This window comes from Papaver somniferum, chromosome 9 (genome assembly GCF_003573695.1).
Source record: "Papaver somniferum cultivar HN1 chromosome 9, ASM357369v1, whole genome shotgun sequence".
Lineage (NCBI taxonomy): Eukaryota > Viridiplantae > Streptophyta > Magnoliopsida > Ranunculales > Papaveraceae > Papaver > Papaver somniferum.
In genome coordinates, this window is record NC_039366.1 from 108,626,822 (window position 1) to 108,646,009 (window position 19,188).

The 19,188-nt window shown below is 40.2% G+C and overlaps 1 protein-coding gene across 10 annotated transcripts; it reads right to left on the reverse strand.

The window, feature by feature from the left end:
• Positions 1-1,135: 1,135 nt before the first annotated feature.
• LOC113310662 lies at positions 1,136-5,284 on the reverse strand. Of its 10 annotated transcripts, XR_003341303.1 has the most exons (8): positions 5,035-5,201; positions 4,777-4,861; positions 4,530-4,644; positions 4,327-4,395; positions 3,635-3,701; positions 2,953-3,020; positions 1,764-2,105; positions 1,136-1,556 (listed from the first exon to the last, which is right to left on the reverse strand). XR_003341303.1 is itself a non-coding variant. In XM_026559400.1 (5 exons), the coding sequence occupies exons 3-5, from the start codon at positions 4,615-4,617 to the stop codon at positions 1,351-1,353; spliced, it is 363 nt and encodes a 120-aa protein (XP_026415185.1). In that variant the 5' UTR covers positions 4,618-4,644; positions 4,777-4,851; positions 5,035-5,201; the 3' UTR covers positions 1,198-1,350. The 10 variants fall into 10 exon arrangements, 3 of the variants coding, with proteins under 3 accessions (XP_026415185.1, XP_026415183.1, XP_026415184.1); XR_003341308.1 differs by lacking the exons at positions 1,764-2,105; positions 3,635-3,701 and adding an exon at positions 5,210-5,284 and having other exon boundaries at positions 1,181-1,556; positions 5,035-5,076; XR_003341302.1 differs by lacking the exon at positions 3,635-3,701 and having other exon boundaries at positions 1,181-1,556.
• Positions 5,285-19,188: the final 13,904 nt, after the last annotated feature.

The window sequence follows — 19,188 nt, forward strand, 5'->3', positions numbered from 1 at the left end:
ATAATTGTAAAGTACCTCCCAGATCAGGAATAGGATTCGTAGAGTGTCTGGCAAGACATCAAGGTGGTGTTAATATGGATGGAGAAATAGCTCAGTTCATAAAATAGACAGGGTGGTCGCTTTAAAGTACCTTTAAAATTCATCTTAACCCCTACAAAATCCAAATAATGAAGAAGAAAACTGTAAATAATCCAATTCAGACTGAAACAAAGATATTAGAGATGTATAATTAAATATTGAATAACCCAATACAGATCGAATGCACATAAGTTATAGAAAGCGAAGTGAGTTTTTCTGCTCTCACTTCTTGAATTTGAACCCTGAGATTTAATTCAAACATAGAAAATAAATGAATATGAATTTCCAATTTAAAACAGTAAAATAAAATCTTAAGAATACTCCAGACTAAGCAGCTTTACCTTTCCATAATAACTCATTAATACCGAGCAATACCAATGTTTTCCTCCTTGTTAAATCCCTCTAAAATTAATCTTGATCTTCCCTTTCTACTCTGCAAATCTTCTTAATGATTTTCACCTCTTCGAGATTTTTACTAGAATGACAACTCGGAGACCCATCTCTCAAAACCCACGACCAAAATCATCGAAGTTACAAAATACACTTGCAACTCGTATAACCACAATCAAAATCATTGAATAACAAAATCCACGATCAAAATCATTTAACTTACAAAACCCACAATCAGATTTTGATCCAACTGGATTAATGTATCAAAATATTTTACCTAATTGAAAATTCAACTAAATTTGCTTGAAAAAGACATAATAAGATAGATGTTATGCGCCCGCGATTGATTGAAGCAACAAACACAGTATGTAGGATGCTGATAAATCGAACGCCAATATTTTAGCAAATAAATAAGGATTTTATTCCATGAATCAAACGCTACTGAACTGTTAATGAATCGGACACCAAATTGATGAAGCTAAGAACCGAAAATCTGTTTGATCTTTTAGGAGATTGTTTAATATCAACCAAATTAAACCGAGAAGTATGTTGATTTTAACATAAACGTAGGAATGTAAGCTGTTGCACCTTGTCCAGTATACGGATGAATGCCTATTGGCTACGAAAAATACTGTATCAATATAATTGCATCAACAAATCTGATTAGACAAATAAATGCTTGATAAATTAAAAATTCTTTAGTCCTCAGTTGTTTTTAAGTTTATAAAGTGACCAATGACCAAAATATTTCATTCCCCAACTTTCAGAATGCTCTGCAACAAATTATTAATTATTATGTTTCATAGGCTTAGTTTTCGTGCCGAGCAACATAGCCAAAGCGAAAAAACGTAGCATCATAAAGACAATGTCGTAAACGAATTCCTAAATATTAAATTCTTCATGGCAATCATCGGCCAAATGTAGTATTGATTTACTTGTCCATGCTTTTAGCTTTATTGTTGTACAATTGGAAGACAAAGAAGTATCCACAGTTGATATGATAATGATAATATATTTCCTAGAGAACTGATACACCAGTTTGAACCGTGGCTTAGTGATCCCCTTTCTCATTTCAGTTGTAGCAACTCCTACAGCAGAAAAGTAAAATGTATAAAGAAACTGGATCAGTAATACATGACACACATTACTCCCTATATTATTGAGAGAAGAATGGGTACATATTTCTTATTGCACCTAAGATTCAGTAAAATATAGTAAGATTTTACATTGATGCCATTAAAGCAATCAAACATATAGACTTCCTGAAAAACCTTCAATGGCATAAATGACATCACCTAATTGAACCCTTAAATTTGATCAAACATGGCATCTTTGTTCAGAAGATCCAGTGTACACATAGCTCACCAAATACAAAACCTATAATAGTCTGCTGAACCTGCTTGTTACCCGAAATTTTGAAATATAAAAGAAACAGATCACATCAGAAGTAAGTGGTAGAGGTATCTTATTGCTGGAGAAAGAGAAGTCCAGCAAAACTCAAGGGTGCATCCCTAACAATGTGTACATTCTATGTACACGAACGTAAAATCTACTGAAATCCATGGGTACATCCCTGGCAATGCAGTATGCACAGACAAACTACATGTCTCTTTCATATGATTACTTGGAACAAAAAACTGCAATCAAAATATCATTAAGTAGAGACGTTAACTCAATTTATTTAACATGTTCTCCGAAACGAATGTAATTAAGTAGATGCACATGGTGGTTAAATGATAATGGATTTGCAGCTACTGGAATAGTACACGCAAAAAACAGTGACGGATTTAACATGTTCTCCGAAATGAATGTAATTAAGTAGATGCACATGGCAGTTAAATGATAACGGATTTGCAGCTACTGGAATAGTACACGCAAAAACAGTGACGGACAGTTACATGATGTGGGACTAAGATCTTCTCCTAAAAAACTTTAAAACTGGAAATGTGAAAATGCCGAGATGAATTGGCCATGCCAAGTACAATCCTAGAGAAGCCTATGTTCAAGCATACTACAACGGGCTTCCATCCAGATCAAACAACCACAACTAACTTTCAAAAAACACGTTCACCTACCAATTAGCAAGATAGAAATTTGGAAAGGAATCTATCAAGGATCAGCTAGCTAAAAAACGAACAGAAAAGACAAAATCAGAAAGTTTTAGTCCCAGTCTTACCAAAGATAACCGGCTAGATGCAGTCGCGGAGAAAAGTGAAAGCCAATAGAGTAGATAATTCATTTATAACATAACTATCAACCAATAGAAGATTTTTAGGGCAATGGACACCACTAACAATACTTTCATGGTAAATTTGGCAGCTTTTCCTTGTCCCATTCTAAGCTCACATGCCACCCGATATAACTAAGTGAATCTATAGCTGATTTAAATATTTAGCCCTAGACTAACAAATAATCAATTCTCCATTAGCATTGCTATTCCAAAAGATTAGTATGAAAACAACTAAGAAACTAAAGTTAACGTACAACTAAGAAGCATCAACTTGAGTTCCAACTATCTCTGATCGTATTTCAGTATATTTTTGAGTCTTTACCTGCAAAAGAGCATCCCATCATCAATTTTCTTTTACCTATTTATTCACAGAGATATCCATAGGTTTACTTGTCCAAACGACATCATCAGTACATAAAAATTGGATCCCCATAGACTGTGAATGACATGGGATGCTAATTTCTAAGAGATGAAGAAGTCAGGGATTTACTCAAAATACATTTAAGAGGAGCAAAGAAAATTATCAACTCTATATATAAAAGTATCACCAAAAAATTAAAATCATAATTTTCAAAAACGAAACAATCAAAACACAGCAGAACAGAAGATGCTAAGCTTTAGATGTTGTCGTGAAAGCAGAGGAAAGCAATCCAGTAATTAACCCTAGTCCCATAAGACTCCAGCGACCACCCAAATTAATGTTACTGAATTTGTTCGAACAATTTAGAATTACTTAGGCTTGAGGAAAGTCAAACTTGTCTTTAGTTGCTTTTATTTTGACGTAGGCTCGACAGTGTACACCGAACTACTGCAAATGAGCAGGGCATCAAGATAGAGGCATCGCCATTTCAATTAAGCATTTCAATTATTCTTATTCGGTTCCATGTCTAAAAAAAATGTTTTAAGCAGTCAATATTTGGAAGAAATGAAATGCACCTTATTCATGGAGTTGTCAACCATAATTAATGGTGAAATTGGAGAGAGGTTTCCTTCAATATCCTACCTAATACATAGGAAAATATACGTACAAATGTGTCAACATGATAAGCGTGTCGCCAAGCAATCCAAACTACATTCGTCAACTTAAGTGTAGGTGTTATTTCCAACAATATACCAACTTAAGTGTAGGTGTTACTTCCTTTACTCGCTAGGATGCAAATTATTTCCTGTTGGAGGTGCTTGGTTTGAGTAAGTTTTATTAGTTGTCTTTCGTGCTTACCGAGCCTACACCCTCTTACCCTATAGTACAGACTCTGCAAGATTCCTAAAGATGTGTAAAAGAATATGATTTTCATTTCAAAACAGAGTTGATGGGTCTGAGTTTTATATTTCTGTTCTTTTGATCTTTTAATTTCCTTTACTCTGTATTATTATAAGAATATCGATAACTCAGACTCAGAAAAGTGAGAAAAACTCAAAGTTTCGCATCAAAAAGCCAGTCGCTGCTAGTAGTTTACACCTAGACACGAAAGCAAAGTTTCAAGCATCTAACCTGTTAAATGACCAACTTCAAGTAACCTAAGAGCAAACATTTTCAATAAAATAGAAATTTGGGGGTCCAATCAGAGATAACAATGGCATGCTTTACAACAACCCAACCTGGTCAAATTTTTCTAGTTTCAACATACCTGAAGCTCCCATTATAACACCATTTTCTTCGTCAGTAACCACTTTCAAGGTATCAACTTCACCACTCACTGTATTGCAAAATCAAAAACAAACATGTGACAATTAATCGGTGATTTTGGATGTAACACAGTAAATTAAGATTCAAATTTTGATGAATTAAAACATAACAGTAAATAATTTTTCAAAAAAGTAAAAACTGCACCTGTGAGAAAGATCAAATTTTCCAACTTGAATGAGTAATGAGGGGAATTCCAGACTTTTCGTCCTCCTCTTAACCATGGATTTGTCATTTAGCTTAATCTGACCATGGTCCCGAACTAATTGCAAAGGAAGTCGAAGGACAAAATCATGTCAAAAGAGCTCCAAAATTTTGTGAAGAACCATATAAAAACTTAGAATCAACAATTCGGAAAAGAAAAGAAAAAAAAAAGATAACGGTTGGACTATACCTGGAGTTTTCCTTTTTCCAAAATCACCTGAAGATATTGAGGACTCTGCGATCACTTGACCTAACGATCTTGTTCCTAACCACCACTGATTTTATCAACAATCAACTTCATCAATAATTGAAACCCTAAATTTTATAGATGCATTACTCGATATCAATTTCGTTGATTAGAATGGGAAAACCCAAATTTTATCAATCAGCCTACAACAATAAAAAAAATATTAACAGATTATAAATTCTTGGGTTCCCTCATCTCTACCTTCGTCTTCTTTTCCTCTCACCGCCTTGCCTCCTAAATTTCCTGTAGAGCACATCAAGGAAACTCAAATCTCAAAATTTAGAGTTTCTTCGCGGGCGAAGAGAAGAATCGTAGTAGCAGAAGAAGAAAAAAAAGAAGGAGAAAATAGGTTTCATGGAAGAGATAACAAACACACTTCTTTACGGTGACTCATCCATATAATTACCGAAGTTTTCTTAGCCGTCGAAGTCAAAGCTCCATCCGGACGACAGAGACCATGTGATGGGCCTCTTGGATCAATTCTGTGACTTCTGTCCATCTAATGACTCTCAAATCTCAGAGTCAAACACCACCTTTTTTTTATTACAGAGATTCGCTAGGACTCGCATTGCTAATAGCAAATATCGTAAGTTTAATCTATTGGTTGACTTTCATAATATAAGGGGACGTCAAACTAGACAGTCACGCTATTTCAGCTTAGGCCGGTTACTATGGAGGTGACTAACCCACCCATTTGCCATGCCAGCTGGCCTAGAAAACTGGCAGCGCCACTATGGGAAAAAATAAGCGATTGAGTCTCCACCGACCGGTCGAGACTACACCGTTAGCGGTCTCTTTTTGACCTCTCGGTCTTTTCTACACCGCTAGCGATTTAATCTCGACCGCCCATGGTCGGTGCTCTACCGTTTATAAATACTACTATTCCTTTTCAGTTTTTCATCCACAAAAAAAATTCTTCCCTTCTCTAGAGAGCATACCAGAGCGATTTTTTTAAAATGAGTAGTTCCAAAACAAATAGACAAAGAAAAAGAAACAGGAAAATTTATTACAGATAGTGATATCGTATGGGTTCAGGATAAACATCACGAATTCACTAATGTTAGGCAACTAGTTGGATCTGGTGTAACATCTACGCATTTATGTAACCATCTTGAGCGAGTTTTGTTACATAAATTAAGAGGTGGTGGCCTGAGCTAACTGAAGTGTTTGGGTTACTCCCCGAAGCTGTTCAAGAATCCTTGAGAAGATATCCTTGGCAGCGTTTATATTTCATGGAAGGAAAAAACCATAGGAATCAAGTTGTGCGAGTTATTTGTGAACGTTGGTGGAACACTGCAAATACGTTCTTTTTCAAGGATTTCGAGTGTGGTAAGTTCTATTTTTTCCATTCAATTTTTTAATTTTTAGTTCAGAATAATTTTTAGAGATTCAATTTTTTAGTTTCATACAAATTTTAGTTCCACATACAAACTTTATTTTATGACCATGTTGTTTTTTAGGGTTCACACCATTAAATTTGTATATGTTGACTAGAATAAAAAGCGGTGAAATAGTACAATTTAACCAATTAAACTGGATATCAGAAGGAAGATGGAAACAATTACTCCCCTTGTACTCAAATGATACTGAAAGAAAGCCAGAATCCAGACAGTTACACTCATATGGATTAAGAGTGTCTGGGTTGAAGGCTTTTTTGAACCGTTACCATGCCAAGGGGATAAACAGAGCTGAAGATTATCCCGAGCTTGAACGTATTTTTTGTATTATGGATGTTAGGCCAAGTTTTTTTCCCTAATGGTAGCTCAGTGTCATTAATTGGTTTTCTGGAATCTTTAGAAGATTTAAATAAAGCGTCAAATTATGATTAGGGTTCTGCAATTTTAGCTGAGCTATACATATGTCTCGGTGATTGCTCAACTAAGAATACATAAAGCTTAAATGGATTTTGGGTCGTATTGGAGGTAAGGACTATTTATTAGATTTATTATCGAGTTGTCAAACTAGTGGTGAATGTACTAACACAACAATTTTCGTCAATGTTATTTTTCAGTATTGGTGGTATACTTACTTTAAGGTCCGCGAACCTGATCTTCACGATAAACGATCAATTTTTTCTAGTCGTGTACAAGTACAAAGCTGATAATTGGATTGGTCAGATTAATGATGGTCAAAATGTTGTTGTTATGCAAAGGATGCAACAAGTGTGCAAAACTAGTATCAACATTACGCCAGTGCCGTATACAGTAATTGATGAGTTCCATGAACCAGCGGCACAAGCCATGCTTCAGTTAAGCCTTAAGCGACTTGTGTTTCACAGTCCAGTTAGTGGTAAGGGTATTTGATAAATAATGGACAACCTTGGGAAGAAGCTGATGATTTGATCCAAGAACCAGAAAATGACTATGATTACTACAAATGGTTCCAAAAGGTATGCAAGTTAAATATTGTTGTTTATCCACAAAACTTAGGTAGTGTTGGCTTTCCAGCAATTGGCAATTTGCCACTTACAGATCTCCCGTCCCTACCCCCACCACCGACGGGCGAAGCATGTACGTACCCTAGCAGTCAAATGGAGTCGTCACATATGCCTCCATTATCTTGGGAAGTCCGGACTTTATCACCAACCAGAGATATTGTCACAGTTTCACTTACTAGTGAAGGTATGTAGCAGAGCTATCCATACAATGGTGTGGTGGCAACAAAAAAAGAGTATCAGAACGAGTTGAATAATTTTGCGCTTTTTACCAATCAATTCTGCAATTTTCACTTGAGTCAGATGCAGGCTTTGAGGGAGAGTATGAGTTATGAATTGCTCCGTTAGGGTCAAGTTCTCAAATGCCCGGTGAGAGCAATACAAGAAGTCTTGCAAGTGGAAGTCGTGGAGGTCGTCGAAGTCGTCATCACACTCCAACTATGATGGAAGAGACTCAGCTACCACCACCAACAACAACAACAAACTTGGAGAGGGATTTCCAATCTCCTATTGGTTTCATGCCCCAAGGTCCTGTACTTACTCTTGGTGGTGGACACGTAAATTTGGATGCATTTAGGCAATCCGTAATTTATACCCCAACAAGTTCAGCATTTCACCGATTTCAAGCACCTCCAATGGCTCCGGTACCATTTCAAGGTTATGAATCACCTGATGCTACTCAACCACCATCTCAGAGTCCAAATAATGAGTTTTCACAAGATCAAATAGGCTTAGGGAATTATATATTTAGTAATCGTTAGTTTGATAGATTGTCAATCGTTAATGTGAATCGTGGTTTGTTTAAATCGTTAATGTAATTGCACTTTTGTTTGATAAATAATAATCTTCATTTAAAGTTTTCTACATAGGTTAGAATTGAGAACTTAAAATTGATAAGCTAGATTAAATTGGGGCAAAAATTTTAAGATTTCATAACAACTTGCATATCGGAACCTCTCTCCGTTGTCACGAGCCACTTTGCACGACATCTTTGATCAATCTCCAGCAGGGTTTCACCACTTCTCATGTTTCGAGCCTCTTCCCTTATCATACCAATATACTTGTTAACATTTTTGGAAATTATGGAGAACCGAGCACTCAACACCATCGAAGTGCGATTGTTGAGGTTCGTTGTTTCTTCTTCAAATTTCAGTAAAATGCGTCCCCAAAACGGAATAAGCCGTAGTGCGCCATCAACGATTGGATGATTAGTGAAGAAAACATAATTCCTGCAGATGCATTTATCTTCTAACGTGCTAAAATTGCGTTGTTGTGCAACTCTCCAACTATTTGCCCTTCTTAATTCATTTTGCACACTAGCTCGAAGTGCAACTCTTTGATTTTCGGCCGCATGTTGCTCTTCTATGAATTGAGCCATAGACATGTTTTAAGTCATTGGAAAATCTAAGAAAATAGGAAGAAGGTGTGAGTTAAAAAGGTAGAGGAATGTGGTATTTATAGGGGGAAAGATTTATGGCCGTTGAAGAATGGATAGCACAAGCAGTAATAGCAGGACAAAACACTCCCGAAGAAATGACAAAAGGCGAAGGGCACAAAAATGACAAGACAACATCGATGTCACAGGAAGAGATGGCAAGATACTTGGAGCAAAATTATCACGTGGTAAAACAAGACAATCACTGCCGCGTAAGTATTCCATAGGCAAACATCCGAGAATACCAATACTCGAGGACTACACTTCTCTGAAATTCAAGACATACGATAGACAAGGAAACGCGCGAGAACACCTCAGCCGATTCCTATCAGCAATGAATGATAAAGCCTCCGATGAAAAATTATGCCTAAAAGAATTCCCCAAATCACTCACAGGCACGACTATCACCTGGTACGATAACTTAAAAGCGGAAAGTGTAGATTCCTGGCCAACTATGTCCACACTCTTTCTCGGGAAATTCTATTCAGCCAAGAGGAAAATCACGGCAATAGATTTGAGCGAGAGTGGACAACGAGTAGGAGAATAAATAGGAAAGTACATCTTACGGTTCCGGCTCTTGGCACTAGATTGTCACGAAGACATCAATGAGGGAACGCTCGTCGAAATTGGCGTGCGAGGAATGATCCCAGCTTTCAAGGGGAGTTTGATAAATTTTGGATTCCTGACTTTCGTCGAGCTAGAAGAAGCAGCCGAGAGGATCGTCGATTGCATGGAAGAAACACCCATAGACCCTGCTTGGGGCCACACAGTTAGCACCGTATCTGAGGCACCACACAACGTAAGACCCAACACTAATAGGGAGAGAAGAGACCATTTCCAAACTACCGGTGGGAACCAGGGAAGAAACGGATGGACTAGGCGCGACTCAAACCCACTCCCTCCTCTGCCCTGCAACAAGGAGCACGCAATCGAACTACTAAACCGGTGGGTCACCGGGAAGGAGATCCGGCTACCTCCAACAGTAGTAGACGTCAACAAAATGGATAATAACTCCGCAAAATACTGCCACTACCATTGAAGGTTGGGACACCCAACAGAAGAATGTTTCGTCATGAGGAGTATATTTGAACGCAAACGTGCCTCTGGGAACTCGAGGTAACTAAGCAGGCGATTGAGTACGACCCTTTCCCTCGCCACTGAAAAAAAAAAGATGAAGAAAGGGAGGGGGGAGAATATGAAAGATGAGACCACAAATTGTAAACAACCCTTTTTATGGTAAGAACAACTTCTCTTTTTGGAATTCATGGGTAATATGATGTGAAAAGGTCACAGGAATGCCAAAGGCGCCTGGTTGGCTGACAAATCTATAAAAATCTGTGGGAATGCCAAAGGCGCCCGATCGGCTGACAAATCTATAAAAGGCTGCGGGAATGCCAAAGGCGTCCGGTCGGCTGACAAATCTACAAAAGGCCATGGGAATGCCAAAGGCGCCCAATAGGCTGAAAAATCTACAAAAGGCTACGGGAATGCCAAAGGCGCCCGGTCGGCTGACAAATCTACAAAAGGATACGGGAACGCCAAAGGCATCCTTTCGGCTGAAAAATCCACAAAAGGTCATGGGATTGCCAAAGGCGCCCAACAGGCTGACAAATCTGCAAAAGGCTACGGGAACGCCAAAGGCACTCGGACGACTGACAAATCTACAAAAGGCTATGAGAATGCCAAAGGCGCCCGGTCGGCTGAAAAATCTGCAAAAGGTCATGGGATTGCCAAAGGCGCCCAATAGGCTGACAAATCTACAAAAGGTTACGGGAATGCCAAAGGCGCCCGGACGGCTGACAAATCTACAAAAGGCTACGGGAACGCCAAAGGCACCCGGTCGGCTAAAAAATTTACAAAAGGCCATGGGATTGCCAAAGGCACCCAATATGCTGACAAATCTACAAAAGTCTACGGGAATGCCAAAGGCGCCCGGTCGGCTAACAAATTTACAAAAAGCTATGGAATTTCCAAAGGCACCCAATATGCTGACAAATCTACAAAAGGCTACGGGTATGCCAAAGGCGCCCCATCGGCTGAAAAATCCACAACATGCTATGGGAATACCAAAAGGGGAATAGGCGCGTTATCAAAACGCTTACCCATCCCACCGCCCCCTTAGAGAGAGAAGAGAAAAAGAGAGGGGAGTAGGCGCGTTATAAAATGCCCGCCAATCCCTCTGCTAAAAAAGAAAGGGGAGTAGGCACGTTATAAAACGCCCGCCCATCCCTATACATCAAAGAAAAAAAAGAAAAAGGGAAAAGGGAGTAGGCGCGTTATAAAACTCCCGCCAATCCCTCTGCTAAAAAAGAAAGGGGAGTAGGCGCGTTATAAAACGCCCACCCATCCCTCCGATAAAAAGAAAGGGGAGTATGCGCGTTATTGATAGACACATTTATGTATGTATTATCATCTCGATTTTCTATATTGTCAGTACCCATTTTTGTACTTATTATGGTGTTTTATGTCTTTGTAGGTATTTTTGGGCAATAAATGTTTTTGGAGAAATCCGCTCGAAAAGTTAATAAAGGCGCCGGAGGACACCTGCTATTCGGATTCATAGTTTGGATAAGGGGCATTCTAATTATAAGGGGCACTTCACTGCTATTTTCTCCCCAGATTTTCTATTTACACCCCGTGGCTATGGGCACCCCTGCTCTGGATAGGGGCACCCCATCTTCATCGTTTAAACAAAGATTGTGGCGGGAAAATTCTACTCTTGTCTGCGGATTTTACTGGGTGAAGTTTGAACGAGATTTAGATGGACTTGTTCACGGATTTGGACGTGTATCAGCCTGTTAAGTCATAAGAGGCTTGGTAATGGGCTCAGATTATAGAAAAGGAAAGAGTTGTGTCCATGATCTTCTCGGCTCAGGGAAAAGAAAACTCCGAACCTCCCTGGATTGGATTTGTTAGAGACTTAGTCAGATTCGGTTTCTATTTTGGATAGGTAATGACGTGACTAGGCTAAAAAAAGATGGTAATAGATGCAGATTCGTTAAAAGAGGAAGTATTGTCGAGATTTAGTTAACAGGGAAAGCCGTGAACTGTTGGGTATATATGGCAGGTACGACAAGAAAAATAAGGCATGATATGTTCCCTGAGGTTTTATTCATCGAATATAGAGAAGATTTGGGTTAAAAATGGAAGCAGAATATGCGTGAGAAGAAACAGGAATGATTGAAAGGCCGTAACTTCCGGTGAAAGAAAAATAAGATAACCGGAAATTTTCTTGAGAATAAATCGAACTGTGGTCTATATAAATGCTTGTACGAGTCCCAGGAGGAGGAATCGAGACTTTGGGGTAGTTGCAGAGAGTTGCAGAGACGTTTCCATCATCAACAGAGAAGCAGCTAAAGCTGCAGAGAAAATACAGTTGAGAGGAAGAAGAAGACCAGAAAAAACGTCACCTTTCCCTTCAAATTTGTAACAGTTTACCAACAAATATCTCTGTTAGGTTTTCTCTGTAACAGTAAGCTCTGTAACAGTGAGCAATTATATCTGTTACAAACTCGCTGCTTTACTAGTTTTTTCTTGTTTTTCACCCTTTTGAGCTATGAACACCTATTTTGAGCACGTGAATAACATGAGGAGCTAAATCCCATTGCTGAAACGACGGAGGAAGCCATTTTTCCAATTATTATGTGGTAAATTCTATATAAATTAATTATTGCAATTCTTTATGATTATTTGCATTAATTTTAAATCGAATATATGATTCTGATTAAGTGGTTGTGATGTCAATTGATGGGTCATGCTTAGGTTAAGTCTTTTATTGGTCCATGCTTTCGATTTACAACTATTATTTTGAGAATCTACTTGTCTAGAAAATATTTAAGAATCAAATTGAATGTATGAGTTGCATAATTATTATTATTGATTGAATAATTGATAATTGGTTAATGGTGGAATCCTGAGTCTCAGTTCTTTTTATAATCTTGATAACAACATCAATTTGAGTTTTCTAGTTTTCTATTTGAATTTGAATCTAAAACGAATCTTCACAAGTTCGAGAATCGAATCTTTATTTACTACTTTCAAAACTACATCAGTTATCAAAGCGCTCACCCATCCCACCACTCCCTTCAAAAAAAAAAGAGAAGAGAAAAAGAAAGGGGAGTAGGCGCGTTATAAACGCCCGCCAATCCCTCTGCTAAAAAAAAAAGAGAGAAAAGGGAGTAGGCGCGTTCTAAGATGCCCGCCAATCCCACCGCACCCTTCTCGTATAAAAAGAAGGGGAGTAGGCGCGTTATCAAAGCGTTCACCCATCTCATCGCTCCCTTCAAAAAAAAAAGAGAAGAGAAAAAGAAAGGGGAGTAGGCGCGTTATGAAACGCCCGCCCATCCCTCTGCTAAAAAAGAAAGGGGGAGTAGGCGCGTTATCAAAGCGCTCACCCAACCCCATACATCCTGCCAAAACAAAAGAAGAGGACCACGAACTAATAACAAGAATAACAAGAAATACCAACAACGAACTAATAATTAACCAAGTACCACACCAATATCCCACAAATAATTAAAAAAAAAAAGAAAGAAAAAACACAACAGTCAAATTATCCGAGGGACAAGGGTCCAACATAACCAAAGAAAGATAAAGGAAAAAAAAACATAAAGAGGGAGCGCGTTAAGCAGACTGAAGCTTGTTCAACTCCTGACGTTTCTCCTCAAGCTCAGCGCGAACCGCCGATTCTGCGGTCTCATCCCGTATCACCCTAACATCAGCAACCAATAAATTCAGCACCTCTTTCTGGCTAGCAGTTTCCTCAGAGCGCTTCTCCAACTCCTTCTCTAGCTTAGAAATCTGACTTGTAAGCCGGCCACGAGGGTCATTACGACTCTTCACCTTCAACAACAATTCCTACAACCACTGTATCAGGAACTGGATGTTGACCACTGACCGAATGGTAGTCTTCTTGCTACGCATTGTCGCCGCGTCCACAGGATCATCCCCTACGCGCGTGAGTTGGTCGGTGATCTCCAAGAGGTTTTTAGTCATGTAGCACAAAATGCGAACATCCAGGAGACCTGCCTTCGCCATATGACCACCGCCACGCTCCACAATGTCTCTATAAGTAGCGGCATAAACGGTTGGCACCCAAAAGCCGTGAACGAGTGTGTGAGTGTCGGGATCTACTCCAACCTCAGCAGCACTCACCACCAAAGGGAAACGAAGTTGCACGTCCTCAGGATTTGTTGGCACAATGGGGATGACTGGTACGTCAGGAACAGGAACATTAGTTTGCTTCTCCGAAGGAGCAGAAAAACCACTACCATCCATCCGGGCACGTTTAGTGGACCCATCGCCACTGGGGACTACGCGACGCACACTGTCTGTATCAGGTTTACTAGTATCTTTACGCTTTTTACCCATATCCTAGCGCCAATGATGAAAACTTTAGCAAACAAACGAAAAAAAAGAGGCAAAAAGAGACAAGAAACTAACCTAGGGAATTGATGAATCAAAAGGGATGTCAGCGGGTTTAGGACGAGACGCGGAAGAACTAGAGGACGACTCAGAATCATTAGAAGAGCCTGAAAAATGAGAGATGAGCACCATTGCGGAGAATAACTTGGATTTATATAAAAAAAAAGAGAAGATGGGGGAAGAGAGAGGAAAGAAGAATGATAAAAATGAAGACACGTATTAAATAGGAAGTTACCCTCAGGATCATTAACGGTTAATGCCACGTGGGATGAGGACCCACCAAAAACCGATCGACTAGACCCAGAGGGGCTCATTGATTATAGAACGACACTAGGGGACACCGGGGGTCCACTCCTAGCTCGAACAGTCTCGGTCCGAAGAGGATGACCGATGATATGTGAAGGTGCGGAGAGACCCAACCGGTCCCCGAGGGAAGATTGATCCCAAGGTATCTCAACTGGTCTACAAATGAGGAAGTCGGACTGCTACTTGCGCTCCCGGGGGGTTGTGACGCGCTCCTACGACGACTCTGTTGAGGCTGCAAGAACGAGATATTAGCGGAAGAACAAGAGCGCAGAGCAGACAACTTAGCTGCCTCTCGCCTAGCCTTCTTCGCAAGGCTCTTTTCAGTCCAATCACACTCGGGCATGTTCATGTACTCTTCCATTACATAAGAAGGGGCCTTCCACCCCACGCGATTGGAATGATGATCTTCTTAAGAAGGAAATCCCCGACACTCATTTTATCAAAAAGAAAGGAAGCGACGATAAATAACAGACGAATGAAAAGCTAAGGAAACAACAAGTATCTGTGTCGCCAAAATATTGGCAGATGATCTCGCTACCTCTATCCGCGGGGGCTTATGATCGGAAAACGACTTCGGCCCTTTCTTTGGCTTTATGGGCTCGTGACCCTCGGGAGGAGCCCAAGAACTTACTAAAGGCTCCAAGGGGCGACCTTTGGTAGCTAGAACGAGACGATGTGTAGCAGCCACGACATCATCAAGCTTAATCCGCACAGATGCATGAAGTGCTCGAGGTCTTGAACGGATAGGTGGCGGGGAGGAGACGATTCGCGCAAAAAGAAATTCAAAGCCCGACGACGTATGAAGTCATGGTACTCGTGATCTCCCTCAGTAACTTCCAAAGAACGCTCAGGGAGAGGCTGTTTGAATGAAAAGTTGATCCCTCGATCATACAAATGCGCTTGTCTCTTGAAGACAAAGCGATCAAAACTGGCGATGATATCCCCGATATCAGAGCTTCCCCAAGGAAGAAATCTACGAGGAACCCCTTGGTCAAACCCAACTTGCCGAGCTGCACGATCAGGGTTGTAAGACATGGCGATAAACTTTCCGGAATAGAAACCAGGGAGATAACCAGGAAACACAGCCATTACCGTATCAAAATTTGTCTCCGCCAAAAGCTTGGTCGAGTCCAACTCCATGTCAAAGGCGCGATAAAGTCATAATGCGTTGGACCCGATCGACTGTCTTGATAAGGAAATGGTACAAAATCTTTAGCCACGTCCAGATGCTTAGAAATATCTCCCTTGGGACCTTCCCCTTTAGGTGCCAAAGAGTCATCCGCGGATATCCGTAAACAACCGAAGCCCTCTTAAACGAGCCATCATCTTGCCTAACATCTTCTTCAAGATGAATCGCTAGTTCATTATGATCAGGTGCGTATGGGGGAACATGCTCCCAAGACCACGCTTGCATGAAAGAAGATGGGATGTAATTCTCAATCTAGTGGGATGAACCCACCGTTTGAAGGTCGTGGCAGAACAAATCCAGATGGTGATACAAGGCGCCTAAGAACATCGGCGCAAGCGGGAAAGAAACACCGTGAGATGACAGCACTGCCATCGACACAAGTTCACTCTTGATGGTATCTTGGGGACTATACTCAAACACATCATGACAAACCCAAAACAGGATATAAGCGCCAATTTCGCACGAGGGTTCTCCTCTTTCCGTTTTGGGGGAAGAACTTTTCCATCTACTAACCGCGGAGCCCAATATTTAATCCAAAGAGGGAAGGAAGCGCGACGGTTGGTCTTGGTAACCCACTCAGGACCGGCCTCTGCCTAAGGAGATGACGAGCCATGGATAGCTTCGTGTGCACGGAAATATCTAGCAAGCAATCGCTCACCCCTCGGGCGCGCTGAAGGAGTCTTCTTATCCTCAACCCATTTGGTTTTCCCCTTTGCGGCAGATGACAACGCCCCTTTCTTACCCGCGCCAACAATCTTCTTATCCTCGCCCTGGTTTGATGGCGTCTGGTCCTTCTGTACTAATTCACGTCGGGAAACATCTTTACAATTCAGCAGATAAGTACACAACGCTTTATCCTCGTCATCCAGCGCTCCATAAACAACCGCCTCATCGTACGAATGACTACTGTGGGTGGGTAACCCCGTGAGGGCGACTACATCCTCCAGAACAATGTTTTCTTCCCCCCACGCCGTAAGAATGGTGTGAACAGGAGGAGTTCAGCGGAAAAAGAGCCGTGTTATGTCGCACCTACACCTCTTCACTTCCCGTTTGAGAGATGAATTTATAGCCTCGTCAATACCTGCTCTATGAAGGGTGGCCGCGTGACCAGGATTGGAACGTATGTAGGATGTCCAGTGCGGCCATATCGGATGGGTTTTTGACTTAGAGCAAATATCGATAATAGGAAGATCGTAGTCGCCGCGGTGAATAGCCATCCGCGGCACCGATTTAAACGCGAAAGCATCCATGGTCTTCGATTCGGGTTGCATGAGCCACCCAGGGGCAGAAGGATAGGGTAACACATGAGGATTTAGAAGACGAGGGACCAACATATCATCAATATGAAAAACGCGCTTACCTCCGCGGAGCTCCCTTAGCTTCAACGCGCGCTTTAGATCGGGACCGCTAGTAAACTCTGCAACGTATATGAGTTTCCATCCGCCGGAGGAGGTAGGAGAATTTCATCCTGTTAGAGCACTGCTCGGTCGAAATCACATGCGTTGCTATCCCAAGCATGTTTGTCAATATTAGTGATCAAAACTATAAGTCTTGATTTCTAGTCTACTATAGATAAGTCTCGGACTAGGATAGAAAGTGTAGTTGAGCTCAAGAACTCCATGACGATCATCATACAAGACGAAGGACTACTCAAGGAACTGGTGGAACTTCATCGACTAAAAGGTATGTGAAGACTTGAACTTATCTATCACTCAAAAGTCTATCTACTCTATCTCCTATCTTGAGACAAAAGTCGTATTACTATATAGACTTTGATTATACACATTTTCTATTTCGAGCCGAGTTTATCTCGCTTATCTATTTGTCGAAATATGAGTTGGTAAGCTTGCGCTTTGGCCAAGTTCATCTTTACTAGTGACGAAAGTCATATTAAGTTTCAATTACTGGAAAATTGCTTTGACGAGAAATGGTTTGTGAACAACAACTATATAACGTCCTCTTAGAATGTTTCAATGATTGAAATGAGAGTCTAAAATATATAAACATGGTTGGATATAAACATTGTGTGATAACTCATACGTGTGTAAGTCTTTATTCCTTGAACTAGAGTATATGTACTTTGCTGCTCAGGAAAACCGGAAATAAAGTCCGCGTACTAGTACGCGCACGATCGGAAGTTCACATCCCGTGAATTTCTGCAGGATTTTGTAAACTGAAAACAAACTTATTCCGTGTACTTAAGTTCGCTACCAGTATGCGTACTTAAGTTGGTTATTTTCTAAAAACGATTATTCGTGAACTTAAACTTATATAAACTAAGGAATGCATATTTTCAAATCGTGGCTATAAAGTTCATGAATCGATTCGAGTGAATCAAATCGTTTTTGCTTCGATTGTGTCTTGTATACTTCTATAAGATCTAAGCAATTGAACAACTCTCTAACTAGTTCATTTGAGTCATTTGAACTAGTCATGGTAAAGAAGAATATGGTTGATATGAAAGTGCTCATATGGCTAACCATTTGGTTAACTACTGTTGAACCAACTAAGTGTACATGGGTACGGTTACACAAACCTAAATAAACGTGCATTTCATTTGTGTGTAACAAGCTAAGTTTCGATCTAACAGTTGAAAGATATCAGCTTGAATCTAATCAGGTTTTCATCTAACTGTGAATATTGAATGCTTTGTTACCAAGGTAACTTAGATTGAAAACCCTGATTTGAAAGATTATATAAAGGAGAACTCTAGCAACTGGGAAACCTAATACCCACACCTCCTGTGTGATACTAGTTGTATAAGCTAGAGTCGATTCTCCTTTAACCTTAGGTTTCTACCGAGACCCTGTAGCTTAACGACTTGAAAACTTCATTGGGATTGTGAAGCCAGACCCAACAATTTTCTTTGTAGTTGCGTGATCTGATCTTGTTGTTTCTATCGTACTAAGTACAATCGTAAGATTGGCTTGAGATTGATTTTTCCGATAGGCAAGATTAAAAGAAGTCACAAACATCTTCGTCTCATCATTTGTGATTCCACAATATCTTCTTTCGCTAGTCAATTAAGATTATTGTGAGGTGATTGATAATTTTAGGTTGTTCTTCGGGAATATAAGTCCGGGTTATCAATTGGTTCATGTTCACCTTCATTTATCAATAAACGGAACAAAAACTCGTAGGTATTTCTGTGGGGGACAGATTTATCTATTACCATAGATTTTTCTGTGTGATACAGATTTGTTTGTTGAAGTCTTCGACTTCGGGTCGTAGCAACTCTTAGTTGTAGGTGAGATCATCTAAGGGAATCAAGTGCGTAGTATCCTGCTGAGATCAAAGACGTAAGGAGCGCAACTGTACCTTGGATCAGTGTGAGATTGACTGGGGTTCAACTAAAGTCCAGACCGAAGTTAGTTTGTAGTAGGCTAGTGTCTGTAGCGGCTTAATACAGTGTGTTTTCAATCTGGATTGGGTCTCAGGGTTTTTCTGCATTTGCGGTTTCCTCGTTAACAAAACTTCTGGTGTCTGTGTTATTTCTTTTCCGCATTATATTTTGTTATATAATTGAAATATCACAGGTTGTGCATTGAATCGATCAATTGGGAAATC